General features: G+C 45.4%; 1 protein-coding gene across 1 annotated transcript in view; it reads left to right on the top strand.

Moving 5' to 3' along the window:
• The window catches only part of PIK3AP1 (phosphoinositide-3-kinase adaptor protein 1), a gene marked incomplete at its 5' end in the record, with an annotated part of 90,296 nt that overhangs the window by 65,554 nt on the left and 6,488 nt on the right, over positions 1-18,254 (top strand). The window contains 7 exons of the mRNA XM_090277914.1: positions 165-260; positions 2,193-2,387; positions 5,021-5,086; positions 7,155-7,360; positions 8,699-8,771; positions 14,104-14,259; positions 17,763-17,833. Coding sequence (XP_090134040.1) covers positions 165-260; positions 2,193-2,387; positions 5,021-5,086; positions 7,155-7,360; positions 8,699-8,771; positions 14,104-14,259; positions 17,763-17,833 — 863 coding nt within the window. The remainder of the gene's footprint in view (positions 1-164; positions 261-2,192; positions 2,388-5,020; positions 5,087-7,154; positions 7,361-8,698; positions 8,772-14,103; positions 14,260-17,762; positions 17,834-18,254) is intronic.

Genomic DNA, 18,254 nt, shown 5'->3' on the forward strand with positions numbered 1-18,254 from the left:
GTGGGTGGACAAATGGATAGATGGATAGATGGATGGGTGGGTGGATTCTTGAATTTCTTGGTTCAAGATCTCTTGATCTGTTAAACCTTATATAGCCAACTGAAAAATCTCTTTGCTTGTGTGGAATAACAACTTTTAACCTCTTAGTCTCCTTTTCCTTCTAGATGTCGAAATGCTTCAGGCCAGTACATCTAACCCAATCTCTGGACAAGGATTCTCTCAGGCCACCAAGGACTCTATGATCCGCAAGTTTTTAGAAGGTAAGTTGCAGCTGTGAGCAGGGAAGCAAAAAGGAAGAGAAACAAATGTAAGACATTGCCTGCTTCCATCTGAAGGCTGCCCCACTCAGGGGGTGGGCTGCTGTGTGTGTGGCGCATGGGTGACTGAAGGCTCCTCATCCCCATGAGCTCCCTCAGCAGCCTGTTGGAGGGGGCTGGAAGTCCCCACCACTGCAGCCATTCATTTGGGTAAACAAGTTGCCTTTGGCAAGACCTTTTTTTAAATTGACATGTTCATTTTTATTTAACAAAAATTCACTGAGTACCTACTATGAGCAAAGCACTATTGTGGATGTTGGTCTGGGGACACAAAGAAAGATGAGATCTGATTAGTGCTTCAAGAGACTACTTTCTGGGGAAGGAGGAGAATCTAGGGGAATATACATCACTATTATTAAGTCAAGGCTGTATTGCATAGTGGCTAGGAATACAGACTCAATTACTTCTTCAGTTAGCTGGAAAATCTTGGGCAAGTTACTCAACTCCTCTGGGTCTCAGTTTCCCCAGTTGTAAACTGAGATGACTGTTGTGAGAATTAAATGGGTTATTGTACATTAGGCCTCAGAGCCAGGCCAGACATAGGACAAGTAATAAAGGTTTATAATTATTGGTATTGTTCTTCTTTTCATTATTATTGGAAGTGTCAAAGGTGAAAGGTGTTAAATTATATGAATAATTCTTTAACTCTGCTCAATCATTTATAACTTATGGTGGGGTCTATTGAGCAAATAGGTATAGAAAGAGGGATGCTAAGAGGATAGGACTCAGAATGGGAAAAGTAGCTTTGACAGTAAAGAGCAAAGAAAATTTGTAAGCAGTAGTAGACAAATCGTAGGGAAACCAAGAGCAGTCTCCTCGCAGCTTAGAAGATGAAATGAAAAATTCCTGATAAATACTGGATTAGAAATCCCATAGCAAGATGACCCAAGCTTTATTCTTTCCTGTATCTCAGGCAGGAATTTAATAAAGATTTGTTGGCTGAATACTGCTAGGGAGGAGAAGGAAGGTAGAGGAAAGCACCTACTAGGTATATACACTGAGCTGGGTGCTTTCCCTTTCTTATCTGATTTTTGTCCTCACAGTACCCCTGTGAGCTCTCAGAGGGAAATCAGGCTCAGAGAGGTTATATAACATGTTCAAGGTCACACAGCTCTTGTGTATGAGAGGTGGATGGCATAGGTCTGCTGAGATTCCCGGAGCCAAGAGGACATTGTGTTCGGGTCCCAGCACAGAGCATTTCAGCCTGTCACAAGGAAGGAAGCAGAGAAAATCTGAGGGCTGTGGGACTCCAGGGACAGAGGGTGGGAGGCAGGCCTCAGTCCGAAATCTTTTGGTCAGTGGGGAGCAGAGTGGTGGCAAAGGTTGCAAGGGAAGCAGTAGAGCATGCTGGTTGCGCTGGGACCAGCTTTCCTGGGCCCCACCTGGCTCTGAGTAACTCTGAGCAAGGTATTTAAATCCCCAAGGCCCCAGTTTCTTTATTTGCAAAATGAGAATAATGATTGTAGTTACTGCACAGCATTGTTATACAATCGAAGGAAATAATGTGGGTAATACACTTGGAACAGCGCTGGGCACAGAGGAAGTCCTCAGGAACAGTTTGCTATAGTCCTTTTGATGCTGAGGATGAGGGTGCAGGAGCTGTTGGTGGTGGGGACTCTGGGCCACCCTCACGGCACTGCCCAAGCCCAGGGGTTGGTTCCAAGTGTCCCTGGGCCTCTGGGGCTATACTCTCTTTTCCCTAGTTTTAATGGGTTAAATAACAATCTCAGCAGTAAAACTGAGATGACAGAGCCTGACACTCACTTCCTTTTGCTGCACTGATGGAGGCAGGTGAAGGTGACATCAGTGTTTTCTCAGCTGCTTTGTTTGGGGTTCTCAGCCACTGCTTTCAGTTATCTTTCACCATGTTTCTAGGCAACAACGTGGGAATGGCCAGTTTGGAGAGGGAGCTGTACCATCATGGTCCAGAAGATGTTTATAACACAGTGGAGGATGACGAGGCCTTTCCCGTAGACCTGGCCAACAGGCCTCCTGTCCCAGTGCCCAGGCCAGAGGCCAGTGCTTCTAGCACTCACCAGCTGCCCGACAATGAACCATACATTTCCAAAGGCAAGTGTGGAAGTAAATGATGCCTAGTGAGGTATTCAGAACTTCTCAGCAGGAATTGCTTGGATCCTTCAGCTTCTGAACCATCAACACTTAGAATGGTCTGAATGGTCTCTAACCAGCCCTGAGAGTCAGGGTCAGAGCTTGGGGCAATGATCAAATCCAGTTTTTGCCTTCCTGGAGGCATTCATACACAGGGCAGAGGCAGAGGTATACAAGATTTCCCTCTACTCCACATTACAAGAATTCTGCTAAATTTTTATCTGCTGAAACTCTTCTTCTTGTTATTATCATTAATTTTTAACAGCTAACACTTATTGAAATATACCAAGAGTGCTCTATCCGGAACATCTCTTTTAATCTTTACGATAATCTATTAGGTAAGAACCATTATCATCTCCATTTTACAGATGAAAAAAATGGAGGCTTAGAGGTCACTTGATTACACTTTGGCAGGGCCAGGATTTGCACTCAGGGAGGCTGTCTTCACAGACTTTCAGCTATTATGCTAGGCTCTCTACCTACCTACATTAATAAAAATTAGCAAGACTTGGGTTTTGATGTCTTCATAATGGTCCCTGTGGCATCAGATGCTGGTAGCTTTGTCAGTTTCACTGACTTTCAGGACTTAATTGTATTAAGAGGATTACAAGTACTCTAAGAAATACAAGAATTACCAGATCTGTGCACCTGACCTTCATTCCATTTTAATGGTGGAAGCAGGAGGTGGAAGGTGAGGTAAAAGGAGGTCATGTGTTTGGGAAGTAGCCGTCCGCCGGAGGTAATTGGGCTGGGTTTTAGATAAAGTACAGGATGCCCATTTAAGTATGAATTTTAGACGAACAGCAAATAATTTTTATTGTAAAGATGTCCCAAATATTGCTCTTGTTTTGGCTTTGGTTTTGGTTTGTTAACCTGGCAGCCCTAACTGGGGTAGAAATGCAGCTGAGGGATATTCTGCATTGCCAAGCACTGTCAGCACTCCCGGCCTGCCACCCACTTGGGACACACCTTCTTTGGCATGTGCAGCGGATGCTGTTGGTGGCCTTCCCACATCGTCCTGGCTCTTTACATTTCTGTGCCCACTGTCTGGACCCTGCCCATCAGGACCTGTGTGCTTAGCTTGCTGGCTTTCCCTGGCAGCCAGAGCCTCCTCTGACCCAGAAGAGACTGAAAGAGTTGGGGGTTTAATGCCCCTAGACATAGCCCTCAACCAATGACTGATGAGGGTTGGTAGATGAGGACCTCAGCTTACTTGCCCCTCTCCTGGGAGAACTTCAAAGTGCATCCTCAACATTACTTTCCAGAACCCCTCAGGTTGCCCACCAGGGTAACTTCCTGTTTACTGCTTTGTCTGCTTCCCCATCTCACCTCCATCACCTCCCATGCACATCACTTGCACGTGGGTCCCTGTCCCTGGGATGCTTCTAAGGGAACCCCAATGAGAAAGCGTGCAAATATGCCTAAATGGCAGAGGGGTGAAGGAGAGGGTGCCGATGGCACAGCTCATTGTGGGGAGGCAGTTGGGGCAGGTGATTCCCAAAGAGCCCTGATGGACTTGCTAAGAAACTTCGGGGAAGCAAAGGAAAAGAGAGAGACAGGACGATGACAAAGAGGACAGTGGTTTGGAAGCCCCACAACTTGGGTTCATGTCCTAGCTTTTCCATTTTCCTGCTGTACAACATGGAACATTGGATAAGTCATTTCATCCTCTTTAGCTTCCTCATCTATAAAACAGGTATCATAATAATATATGTGTGTATTGATGCCTATATTGTAATAATACATAATAATACACTCTCATAGCCTTATGGTGAGAGTCAGATGAAATAATACATGGGGAACTACTTTATAAACTCTAACAAAACTTGTGCTAACTAGCATGCCAATGTATTGCTTTCCTTTTGGTTTAGATGTGAATAATGACCATCAAAAAAGCTACGACTGAGAGCTTACACATGCCAGACACTTTTCTAAGTAATTTCCACTTATTAACTCATGCAATCTCCACTACAAGTCGATGAGGAAGCTACTATTATTGTCCTCATTATACAATTAGCGAAACTGAGTCCAGGAAAAGCCAAACCTCTTGTTCATAAGTGGCAGAGCCAGAATTGGAAATCCAGGGAGTCTTGTGCAGAGCCCAGGGAGCCTTAACCACTATTCAGTCCTACCACTAACTGGACATTTTTCACTTCTCAGTTTTCCCTGTTAGCCTTTAGGGGTCTAGCACTCATGAGTGACTTCAGCTAAATTCCTTGGAGCTGAGCACACATCGTACCTGTTCCACCACTCCGAGTTCTGTCTTATGGCACTTGTTGACATATCAAGTTGCACTTCCTTTTATTTTCAGCTTTCAGGTGTTCCACAGTAACTTCAGATTCAGTAATCCAATGCACATCATTATTCTCATCACTCTTCTCTTTAATGATCTAAAAAATGCCCATCGTGTCCTCTGGCTGGCTTTCTCTTTCTGGGTTTGAGATGTTGCATACAGTGGTCCAAGGTGTGAAGCTATTATGATTATTATTTTTGTACAAGGTTTTGCTAATTTGGGGTAAATGTATAGGATATTTTAAAGCCCTTTAGAAAGAGATCCGATTTGACTTTTACCTACAATTCTCTGTATCTCACAGTTTTTGCAGAAAAAAATCGAGAGCGACCTGGGAATTTCTATGTTTCCTCTGAGAGCATCAGGAAAGGTAAGCCTGATGTCCTCAGCTTCCTTTAGTATGACATGAACTTCCAGGTCATGGAGTGTTCATGTTTTAGTGATTTCCAGATGTCGCAACAACTCCTTAGTTAGCATTGAAAAACAGAGAGGTCCAAGAGATAGCATGGAACTGTCTGAGAATTCTGTACAGGAAAAGGAGAAGAGATTAGGGTGCCTGGGAATATTATACAAATTGATCATACCAAGGATATTAATACACTGGAAAATCTCTGTAATGGCAGACAAAAGCACAGTCTGAACACTGAGATCAATCTCAGCAGGGGGGTGGCCCAGCCCCCAGTCTTTAACCAATGACACAGTCCCACCATGCTACCTATTCACCCTCTCTTTTCTTGCTAAACTATGCATTAATTCAACTTTTACTTAAGAGACACTTTGCTTGCCATTGGGTAACATTTTTCTTTTATTTCCAAAAGACTTTTTAAGGAAGTTTGAGGAGCGTGTTCTTTCTTCTGGATTAATTTCCTTGTGCTAACAGAGGCATTCAGTATTACCCCATTGATGGTTCTTTTGGAAAAAAAGCGATAACACCATCTCAGCATTGGAAGACTTCCCTAAAGACTTTGGTTGTAGATTGCAGTTGGTCGGCTTGTGCATTTTGTTTTCTCCCTACACTTCATTTCCTAACACACGTCAAGTGGGCAAATCTGGGGGAAAGGCATGTGAGTGTGTGCTGACAGATGAGTGAATAGTTGGGAAGACTGATAAATTTCTTTTTTTTTTTTTTAAGATTTTATTTATTTACTTTCAGAGAGAGGGGAAGGGGAAGGTAGGGAGAAAGAGAGGGGGAGAAACATCGATGTGAGATGTGAGAAAGAAACATCAGTTGGCTGCCTCTCGCATGCCCCCAACCAGGGACCTGGCCCGCAACCCATGCACGTGCCCTGACTGGGAATCAAACCTGATGCCTTTCTAGTTCACAGGCCAGAGCTCAATCCACTGAACCACACCAGCCAGGGCTGATACATAAATTTCTTTGAGGGTTTTTTTCAGTACTCACTGGGCAAGCTATCTCTCTTTCCTTCTTGCCATTTCCCTAACCGTAATGCCCAAATCGGGTCCTACTGGAGAAAAGTAGAATCAGGGATAGCCCTGCATGATTTTGAGCAATAAAATGTCAAGTTGCCTTCCCATGTTCCAGGGGCCCATCAGCTCTGCCAGTAGCTTGTTCCCCACAAAATTTAGTGGAGTCATGGCCTTGGGAGAGAGAGGGGTTGGCTTCATATTTCCTTCAAATCTACAAAGCAGAGAATTATTAATTTGCCACGTGGAGGAGAGCTTGGTATGACCCAAAGAGAGCCAGTTGGGACCCAGCACCTAATTTACACCTGGTGACATTGGACTTGGGTCATAATTCCACTGGCATTCTAGTCACCTTGGGCATTTCATGCCCATGGATCCACCATCACTTTACTCCACACTGCTCAGAGCAGGCAGGATGAGGAGACCTGGGAGTGTAGGGGAAGTATCCTGGCGAGACTTTCCTGTATATTCTCTTTGGGGAGTGGACTTTAGTCTAAAGCAGTGGTTCTCAACTGGGGGCAACTTCTCCCTGCCCCCAACCTAGGACATTTGGCAGTCTGGGACATTTTTGGTTGTCACGGCTGAGGAAGGGGGTGTTATTGGCATCTAGTAGGTAGAGGCCAGGGATGATATTAAACATCCTGCAGTATACAAGACAGTCCCCCTACAGCAAAGAATTTTCCAGTCCTAAATGTCAATAGTGCCTCGGTTGAGAGATATTGGTCTAAGGGCCTCTCTATAATTCAGGCTTGAGGGATTTTTTTACTCATCAGCAGACTTCAGACCTCCCTAAAACGGGGCCTTGTCCACTTTAGTGTAATAGGCTTTGAAGTGATTATCTGCTTCCCTCTCTCTGATTCCATATCAGCTGCCCCCCCCCCTTCCTGGTGCCCATGGAATTGTTCTTTTGAGATGCATCTTCCTTGAGCCCATGACCAGCCTTGTTAACCTCACTCATCCGGTTGACTCCCAGAGGGGGAGCTGTCAAAATGAGTTTTGCCTTTTTTTTCCAGAGCCTCCCGTCAGACCATGGAGAGACAGGCCCCAGTCAAGTATATATGACCCTTTTGCTGGAATGAAAACGCCAGGCCAGCGGCAGCTTATTACTCTCCAGGAGCAGGTGAAGCTGGGCATTGTCAATGTGGATGAAGCTGTGCTCCACTTCAAAGAGTGGCAGCTCAACCAAAAGAAACGGTCTGAATCTTTTCGCTTCCAGCAGGTAACTGGCTCAGGATGAATTTGTTTCATGTCTGTTTCTCCTAGACAGGAGTGGAGAGCTGGGTCCACAGCTCTTTTCTGTATGGCTGTTAATGGAGCACCTGTGGCTGGTACTGTGAACGTTTATTTGAGTGTCATGTAAGCCAATGCATATATGTATCTGTCACCTGTAGTCTGTAACCACCACGGCTCCCTGGCTGAGAGCTGGATGGCTTTTCTGGTTGTCATGAGACTAGAGATCAGGGACAAAGACTCAACTGCAAACCCAAATTCTGCGGCTGTATACTTTTGCTCTCTAGCTTTTCTCTTTTTGGAGTCTCTCTCTGTACTCCTAGTGGCAAGACTCCCGCAGAACTATCATACTTCAGAACTGAAAGAGAACTTGGAAAGCTCCCAAGAAATATGATTAAATGAACAAAACAAGTCATAGATATAAAACCGCCCAACTTAGAAAATGTACTCACACACACATTGCTTCCAGTGTTTTCCTACTGCTTCTGGGACAAGCTCAGTCTCTCAGTGACAGTCACAATCCAACCAACCTTCCCAGTCTGGATTCTCTCATGTGAACCTTCTGCATGTCTGGATGTTAGTTCCCAGGGCATTTTCCCTAGAATGCTAAGACATTTCACTTCCAAGTGGTTGTTGTTTATTGACTAAACTAGCAACAAATTTCAACCCTCACATATCTAGTTAACATTTATCTAATGAGTGCAGGATTACGGACAGATATAGGACCTGGTCCCTTGTCCTTCAAGGGTTCACAGTACCTCTGAAGAGCGCATGCACATGCACACACACATGCACACACACACACACACACACACGGCATAGCCCAGTGCCAGATGGCAGACGGCATGGGCAGCACTAAGGACTGGAGCAGAGTGGGGAGGCTTTAGGGAGAAGGTGAGCCTCAACCCAGGCCTACAACAGGCTTATGGAGCGCAATCAATGTCCTTCAAGGTCAGGGAAATCATGTGAGAACACAATTTCAGAGGCAGGAATGTTCAAGGAGTGTTTGTGAGCAGAACAGATGAGCTCGGCTAAGGGACATACAAGGAGGAGGGCAGTGCGTTACAAGGCTGGAAAGGAGCTGGGACCCAGTGGGGAGGGGAGACACTTTGTTGTGGACAATGTGTCTCTCCTCTTCAAGCACAACTTCTAAAAGTACTTGGCTTTCTCTGGGAGTTGAATACAAATGTACTCAGCCTCATTTGCATGTTAGAGATGTTATTGCATTGTGATGTATCTTACAAACAGCATAAAAGCAGAAAGAAACTAATGCTGAGAAGGGTATAACTCTGATGCATATTGTAAAAACAAACTAATTTTTTTCCAGGAAAATCTAAAACGGCTAAGAGATAGCATCACCCGAAGACAGAGAGAGAAGCAAAAATCAGGAAAACAGACAGGTATGTGGCTTCCTGGGGTGCTGCATTGTGAGGGACTTGGCTCTCCTTTCTGCTGGGGCCTGAAAGGGCAGACTGCTTGTCCAGCACCCACCACTCTATTTATATACCTAGGTCCCCACTCGACTGTGAGGTCCTTTTGGGCCACGGCTCTGTCTTGTTGATTCTGTATGTCTAGCACCTGGAACATAAGAGATGTCAGCAAGCAAATGAATGAATGGCTTGAACTTTGTGTCCTTCTACCCTCCCATTCAAATAGGATGGTAAAACTTTCTCCTCAGGCACCAACTCTCCCCTGGGCATTTAGGAAGATGTGTGTTTTGAGCAGAGAAAGGAGAAAACCGCATGTGCAGAGTATCTGTTTGGATACAAGTGGGGAATTGTGTCATCAGTATCTACGCCACATGCTACTCCAGAAGCCCAGGCCCTAGGCCTAGCGGGGCTCCTGTCGTGTGTCGCGCAGGTCCAATAGAGGGACAAGAATTATGTTCAGTTTTGCACACTGAGGACCAGGCCTCCCTGCTCCCCCCCCCCAACCCATCCGCCCTCAGGCGCTACCCATGTGGCACCATCGCCCTCAGCAAGGACTGGGCATTTGCTCACTCTGCATATTCCCAATGAGCAGCTGTGGCATGGTGGGTCTCTGTGGGCCACGCTGGCCAGCCTTACACCAAGAGGAGCTGGCAAAAAGCAACAGCATCAACAGCAAAAAGGCTTTCATATCTGGGATGGAGCCTCATTACACAGAATTAAGTTTGTGTACAAGTTCCGTAGTCTGTCTCCCAGTGCCATCAACAGCCCAGCTTCCCATGAACCTGGGCAGGCTGCTAACACCCCAGTCTTCAAACAGGACGTCTTCCTGCCACACATCCCTTGCTCATGCCTCTCCCTCTGACCTCTGTGAAAACTACCAGGTTGCAAGACCCAGCCTGGCAGCCCCTTCTCAGGGAAGCCTTCCTGGACCACTTCAGGCCACTGTGTTCCTTCCTCATTTGAGCATCTGTGGAACTACTATCTTTCTATTCATTGGTTACTTCTTTTTATTCTGCCTCTGATTGCTGTTGCTTCATTCTTTCATTCAAACCATCAGCATTTCCCAAATACAACTTAAATCTGCTCATTTCCGACCGTCTCCCACACCGCAGCTGCAGCCAAACCGCCATCACGTTTTCCTGGCTTAATGCAGAAGCCTCTTCAATCTTCTCCTTGCATCCATTATGATTCTTCTACATTTAATTCTACAAACTACAGCCAAAGACCTTAAAAAAATAAACAGACAGGTTGTGCCACTCCCTTGCTGAAAATCCTCCAGGGGCTCTTGTCCTACCCAGAGGAAAGTCATACTCCTCACTGTGGCCTATAAGGTGCTGCATGGTCTGACCCCTGAGCTCATCCCCCACTTTGCCTTCCACCCTGTGCTCTCTAGTTGGGATGGACTCTTTTTTATTGCTCTGTCAGCTGAGGGCATTCTCCCCAGGGCCTTTGCACTTCCTGTCCCTCCCTCTGCTTCTGTTCCCACGTCTTCACTGGCTGGCTCCATGCATCCTTCAGTGCTCGGCTGTAAGTTCTCCCTCCTCCTTAGAGAAGCCTTCTCTGTCATTCTCTCCAAAGTAGCCTCCTGTGCCAAGGCTTACCCTCTCTTTTCACACATCATAGACTGGAATTATCCTATGGTCCTGTTCTCATGATTATTCCCTTCCCCTCCCCCGCAACTCCACCCCCTCACCTATTAAAAGCTCTGTAAGGGTAAGAACTTGTCTGCTTTGTCTCAGCTGAATCCCATGCATATAGCACAGGACATTGATGGGGCTCAAGAAATCTTTGTGAGAATGGTTGATTTCAGTAAAATGTTTGGTGACATCATTTATTCATTCCACAAATTCTTATTAAGTACCTGCCAAATACAGAGACCCCTCAGATACAATCTTCACCATCCGGTAGCTTATGAGTTAGTCTTTTATTAATGAAGGTCCAGTTTCCCCAGCTAGAGCCTGTCCCACAAGGCCTAGCACAGTGTTTTGCATATGGTAGTAGCCTAGTGAATATTAATGATTTTGGCTGTTTGGGAGGAGAAGGATAAAGAGGTTATACCCGTGGTGGCAGGTTGGAGAGGTCATCCTTAGATGTTTGCCTGAATGACTAGATTCTAAGCGTATGCCGCCATAAATCAAGTTCACACTTGTCTGCCCTCCTGGTTCAGAGGAAGAGAAAGGAGAAAAGGCAGAAAATCAGGTTCAAGATCTGCAAGTCATCCTTGGATCAGACAATAGGTCTGTAGGTAGTAAAAGGACTGAGGTGCTCTTTAAAACTAGAGCACATGGACTCAAAGAAAGAAGCCTTAATTAAATAAAGCATTCAAGCTTTTAAATATAGGCAGCTTGCAGAAAGCTGCAATTCGGTGGTGCTTGTGGTGATGCCTGCGGGATAAGGGAGCTGGGCATCTAGACACCAGTTCCCAGGGCTTTGGTGAGCCTGCTGGGGAGGGGTGCTTGTAACGTGGCTACCGGAGAAAGCCTCACCAGCTGGAAGTTGGACCCTGTTCTGGATGGTGTGGCCCGAGGGCTTCAGAGAACCTGCCAGAGAGAAGGCATTATGTATCATTGAGTAAATATGACCTATTAGTTAATGCCATAAAACTTAATTTTATATATATAAATATATGGTGACATATTAACTTGTAATTGCCTGTTCCGGGGATTTTCACACTGGGGTGCAGCAGAGCTGCTGTGTGCATGCTTGTGGGGGGAGGGGGTTGGAACTGGGGGTAGGGTGGGCATGGGGGAGTAGATTAGACTCAGGACAGGGTTTGAGGCCATTTACTCTGTATCAGCCATCACAGCTCCTTTAAAAGAATCTGTTTCTCTCACTGAGCTTCTGTTTTTCACTAGAGGAACAAATTCTGCTTCACAAAAAAACAGAAAACATTTGAAAACCGTTGGTACAGGATAACATTGATCTATAGGAAAATTAAAGTTTGACGGATGGCATTTCTGCTTAAAGGACATTTTCAACAAATGGAACTCACTCTAAACACATGGCTGCCTCTATTCATTTAGAAAGCTCCTTTGCCTTCGAAAAGAAAAACAATGATTCCTTTTCTTAAATTTAGGTTAGCACACTAAGGATAATTGAAAAATAAGAATATTCACAATAACTCGCCAGTCTTCCTTCAGGCATAGGGAACTGTTTTGCTCTTACTGGGATGGTGCAGAGCGTGGATGGTGTTGGAGGAGGGCTGGCATGGCCCCTGCCTTGTCGAACGCACCAGCCCCACAGAGAAGATGGTCAATATTTGTGTTCTGGGTGTGTCTGTGGCCACTCCAGGGCAGGACCAAGAGCAGCAGGCTGGGTCCCAGGAAACCTCACTTCTGATCCCCCACTTTATAAATCCAGGACAATTCCTTGAGCCACTTTGTGCCTCAGTTTCCTCATCCATGGTTTCATCTGACTTATTAATGGAAAAGTAGTGGAGTTCAAAGGAGGTATAACAACACATATGAACACACTTTGGGAAATGTCCTGCACAATCCAATAATAATAACTATTGTTCCTGGATTTGTTTCTTTATTCAAAGACTATCAGGATTTTGTAGACGTTTAGACTGGCTCTACTTGATTTTTTGAACTTTTGACTCCCTTTTTTCCCTTTGTATTTTACTTTTCTTCCTCCTAGAACTGGCTGAGAGTAGAATATTGCCTCACCTCACTGAAGTGAGTGAAGCAGACAAGAACCTCTTTTTAAAAGGTTGTTGTTTAAAAAACATGCTAGGTCAAAGGTGAGGGGTAAAAAAGTATGATGACAGCTTTGGGGGCTCTAAGAACCTATGGGCTCACACCCATGTGCAGGTACACCCTGATAGGCTCTGTGCATTTAGTTCCCAGAGTGGGTGGGTACTTCCACTACTCAGCTGTAACCGAGAAAGTCCAAGGATGTGAAAAAAATCTGTGTTACACAGCAACCTGGAAAGCTGGTCTAGTACTAGGACCATACAATACATTCGGAACTAGAGTCTGTAGAATGAGGAGAGCTTGTGCCTGTACAAGCCAGCAATGCACCCTTTTACTATTCTCTGTGCAGAACGTTTACCATACACCTGGTCTACCCTGTTCTTGCCCCTGCTCTTTCATACCCTAGCTTTTACTTTTGTCCTTATTGTCAAACTTCTGGCTTCTGTAAGCCAGAAGCATCTATACCCCTGAACTTCCTGCTACACCCATCCCATAGAAGAGGGGGGTGGAGGAGGAAGTGGTATCTCCAAGATAAGGGCCATGTACACTGTGCACCGGAGCTTACACCTCTTCCCAGAGGCCCTGCCTCAGGGCAGCAAGGGGAGCTCACCTGGCTTTCACACCTCTCTGGGGAGGAAGCTGGCGTGCCCTCAACAGATATTTTATTCTGCTCTTATAGCAGGAGTTTTCTGGGCATAGAACCCAGGGGTGGAAATCTAGGGAGGAACAAAGACCAATCACTGGGCAGGGCTAGGTCAACAAAGAGATCAGGTCAGTGCTTTGCAAGGTGAAGAAATAATCTATCTTTCTGGACCTGTGGGGTCTAAAGCCATCCATCAGTTCTGCAAGTCAGAAAATGTTTCACGGGCCAATGACTCTGTGGGTCATTGTTGTCAGTTGTGGACCCCCCACCCCCCCACCCATCATTTATTAAGGGATTGAGAGGTAGTGTGAGTGGTGGGGAAGAGCCTGGACTTTGGAGCCCCTGGTTCGAATCTCAGCTGTCCCACTTACCAGCTGTATAATGAGGGCATGCTACCTCACTCCTCTGTGCCTTAGTTTCTGTTGGGAATGATGACAATAGTATTTATTTCATGATGTTGGGAGGTTTCAGGGAGCTAAAAATATGGCTGCCCTTAGAATTCTTCCTGATTCACTGGATAACCTGTTGTTAGGATCAATGATGCTTACACCCTCTCCGCAGAAAGGGAAGTAATTCAGAGAGGTTGACTGAATGCCTCCAATCCCACAGGTGGGGAGTGGCAGAGCTAGAGCCCCAAATCTTTCCCTGACCTAACATTCTTTCCACTGCCTGACAGGGAAACATTTCTCTGCTCTTTCTGATATCCTCCATCCCTCTCTCTTGTCCCCCAACAATTGTAACACAGGATTCTGTGGAGTTTCGGTGATGAATTGGGCAGGGCTGCCATCCTTTCCCCCCTCCTCTTCTCCTCCTCTTTTCTCTCTCTTCCCTTGTGTGCCTTCCCCTCTCCTCCACACACCCTCCAGGTTCAGGTGAGGGAGGCAGGAGGAGAGGGAACAGCGAGGCAGCTTGGTAAATGGTAGTCTAGTGCCTTGAAGCTCATCCCTTTTTCCTCCCATTCCAGCCTTGGAGATCACTGTCCCAATTCGGCACTCACAGCACCTGCCCGGGAAAGTGGAGTTTGGAGTCTATGAGAGCGGCCCCAGGAAAAGCGTCTTACCTCCAAGGACTGAGCTAAGACGAGGAGACTGGAAGACAGACAGTACCTCCAGCACAGCAAGTGAGCAGGCTGATGGGTGGGTGGTGGTTATCACAGCTGGCTGAGCCTTTGGGTTTGGAAACATGCTGTTATGAGTCCAGCACATCTTAGTTGGAGCCTGATTTGGGTTTGGGAGGTGTAAGAAATGGGGAACATTTAACCTGTGAATTTTGCCTCTTTTCAGGGACCAAAGATCCATTACACAAATACCCCCTGAAGCTAGATTGCATGATAATTATTACTCTATCCTTTTTAACCTCCGCTGCCTTGCGGCATACCTCTTCAGGGGAAAGGCTAAGGGAGTAAACCCCGACAGAAAATCCGGAGCCGGAGTCCCTAAGGCGGTTTGACGTTGTAGTCAACACCGGCAACTCCTGCGGCGCACCTGAAGCCAAGCTGTATTGACTCCGTCTTTCCCTTGGACCCTTCAGCTGCGAAGAGAGGGGGGGTCTGCTGCATGGGCAACAGCAGACCCTCCATATCACCCTGCCCAGGCTCTGTAGCTTCAGCTCCACTGGAGAGGACACTCCAGCGTCATCGCAAGATGTCGATTCAACATGGGAGGAGACAGATACCGTGTCACTCCCGAGTCGGACTGCACAACCATTCTCGGCGGTGCAGATAGACTCTTAAGAAGCTACACCATCGTCTCTCGAGACGGACGGCTGCCGACGACGATCCTTTTTATAAGTAGAAAAACCTGGTAATAATACTGGTTAAAACTTATTGAGCATTTGCTACATGCTAAGTCTCTCCTATAGATTCTCTGATTTAATTATCACAGTGACTCTTTGAGACTGGAGACTGAGTGCCTTGCCCTCATTAATAGCTCATAAGTGGTAGATCTGGGATTTGAACTCAGGCAGACTGGATTCAGGGCCAAGACTTTCACCATTATCTTTTTGCTTCCTCAGCTGTGTTAAGGAGAGGGGAAGGGCACAAAGTCAGAAATATTAGAAAACAATGGACCCAAATTGGAGAATTTCAACAATGTAGGTTGAGGATTTAATTAGGAAATGCCTTCCTTTTGGCTTGAAAGCTTGAATAGGAGTCTGATTGCAACAGACAATGCATGCTGATGTGCATGCAGGAGCTGGGGACTTTGTTTCTGAATCCAAGGTCACATTAGCTGACTTCGCCCCCCCAAGTAGATCGAGTTTCCTTTCTTTCATACGTTTCAGTGTTACCGAAACAGCTTGGAGTGCCATAAAAGAGCAAGAGACGAGCTGAGTTTCAGGACTTGTCTTCTTAAATGTCAGACTTTGGATGTTGGAATAGGGAGGTCATCGAATCCAAGGATTCTTCATCTTTTCTGCATCACAAACCCCTTTGAGAATGTGATATATGCTCTGGATGTATGTTCCTGAAAAAATAAACATGCACATGTGTGTACACAGGCGAGTGCGCACGTGCACACACACACAGACACACACACTTTTGCTCATCAATGGACTTAGGCCAAGAACCTCTGAACTAGTCTCCTTCCTCACTTTATAGATTGAGTATTTGTAACCAAGAAGGGAAAGAGTTTTGCCCAAGGTCAGACAGCCAGTGAGTACAAAAATGGGAGTAGAGTCCAGCTCCTCACAGGTTAACATTCCAGCACTATTATCTGCCAAACAGACCCAAAGCATGACACAGAGGAGAAAACTTCCCTGTGTGTTCTGGGGGTGATAATGTATATCTAACGATCCCCTTGTGAGAGAATTCTAACACGTCCAATTTAGAGAATTCTGACACGTTCAAAACTGGGAGAGATTTTTTCCAGTGAACCCAGGTGGCTGAGGAGGAGGCAAGGCACATGTGGCCCATCTCTCAGACGTTCTGTGGAGGAGTGGTACACACCCTCCCAGGACCAGGGGAAGGGAATTTAACAAGGCTAATGCCAAGTCCTCATTTCAGCTACAGATTGATTTCAAAGGCTTTATGCATGACTTTTACTTTGAGTTAGCTTGGGGTGAGACCTGAATGGAAAGCATAAACTGTGCTTCTCCCCTTGTGCAGTGGTTTATTGCTCATCTGGTTAGAAAATGTCATTAAATGACAGACCAGTGGATTTTACCCTGCCCTGTGGCTATAGACTGCATCTGGGCCCTGTTAGACAGTATCAGTTATCTACTGCTGTCTAAAAAACCACCCCAAACGTAGAGGCTTGAAACCACCATTCATTTATGCCTGACTGTAAACTTACTGCGGATGGTTCATCTCCTCTCCATGCGGGTTAGTTGGGGTCACTCAAGATTCTGTGTTCAGCAATAAGCTTGGGTTGGGGACATTCTGGCAGAGTGAACAGTATTATATGTGGGTAACTGAAGAGGAAGGGACAGGGTCACATGATCCTTAATAAACAGACTCTGAATCCCCTGGTTCCCAGAAATACTTTGACATATTATCTAAAGTTTTAAAATCTGCCCTGAGAAATAATCCCAAATTATAATCTTAATGTACTCTATTTAAGCGAACATCTAAATTGATTACGTCAAAGTTGAAGTTAAAACTAAGACTATTTTCCTATAAAGTGATTTGATGAGGAGCTGTTTATGTGGAAATTTGGCAAACCTGAGATCTGGCAATAGTGTTAGTGGCAATGTCGATAAATTAAAGTTAAAATGTCCTTGTGTTACTTGATTAACTGCCATTCTTCCCTCTTCTCTGCTAGATCACCATGTGCTTGAGCTTGTGCTAATGCTATGCTGTCCAACATGGCAGCCACGGGCCACACGTGACCATTTAAATTTAAGTTAATTAAAAATAAGGAGAAGGTAAAATTTAGTTCCCTGGTTGCATTAGCCATATTTCACACTAGCTCCCATCTTGGACAGCACGCAATAGAATATTTCCAGAAAGTTCCATTGGATAGTACTGCTCTGATGATATAGGTGATAAATTCCCAATTCAAAAGCCTTGAGCACCTACCTAAACACACAGCCACAGTTCTATCATGAGCGTAAATGATACTTTTGAATTTGTGCTTTGTATTTTATTTTGTGTCAAACTGGCTCCTTATTAGAAGGTGTATATACATAAATATATGCACATGTTTAATACAACTTCTAAATAAGTAAAAAACTTCAACCTCAAAATGTGTTTGTAGCTTTCAGGAGACTGACGTGCTCCCTACTGTGCTAACAGGCACCTTGTTTCCAGCTTTTAGAAATAGCCCTGAACATGAGAGAATAAAGCATCTCTGCTTGCTTGTCTGTCAAATCAGAGTGCTAGCATCAGAGAGAATTTTCATAGGGGTCAAACGAGCATGTTTTTAAAGCACATAATGTGTGGGAAGCCCTTAGGAAATAGTAGCTGTAAAGCAAAATATATAATAAAAAGGTGAACCTTTTTGTTTTATATTGAAATAAAAACTGACCTCTAATAAAATGGGATAAGACAGCAGCATTTTGAAGACTCCCAGATTCACAGCTGATGTGTTGTTTCTATGGGTAAAAATAAGTAAGTGCTAGAGTTGTGCAATGTATTTTAGCCTGAGAGAACCTATGGGTCTTGCTGATTTTGTTTGTACCTTTCAGGCAGCACGAGTAACCGATCCAGCACCCGGAGCCTCCTCAGCGTGAGCAGCGGGATGGAGGGGGACAATGAGGTGAGAGCTGGGACCCTGCTCACACCTGTCTTGTCCTAGAGGTCATTTCATTGCTAGGAGCAGAAATTCAGGTGAAAGAAGCCAGACACAAAAGGACAAATATTGTAGGATTCCATTTATATGAAATGTCCAGAACAGGTAGATCCATGGAGACAGGAACGCAAATTGGTGGTTGCCAGGGGCCAGGTGGGGAGAGGAGGATATGAGGAGAAGCAGCTCAGTGGGTACAGTGTTTCCTTTTGGGGTGATGAAAATAGAGGTAGTAGGTGGCTGTACAATATTGTGAATGTACTAAACGCTGCTGAGCTGTTGGCTTTATAATGGTTACATTTACGTTATATGTATTTCATCTCAATAAAAAGAAGGAGGAAGGAAGGAAGGGCAGGAGGGAGGGAGGGAAGAAGGGCGGAGGGAGAGAGAA

This window comes from Furipterus horrens, unplaced genomic scaffold (assembly GCF_987537825.1).
Source record: "Furipterus horrens unplaced genomic scaffold, mFurHor1.1.pri manual_scaffold_5, whole genome shotgun sequence".
In the NCBI taxonomy this organism is placed as follows: domain Eukaryota; kingdom Metazoa; phylum Chordata; class Mammalia; order Chiroptera; family Furipteridae; genus Furipterus; species Furipterus horrens.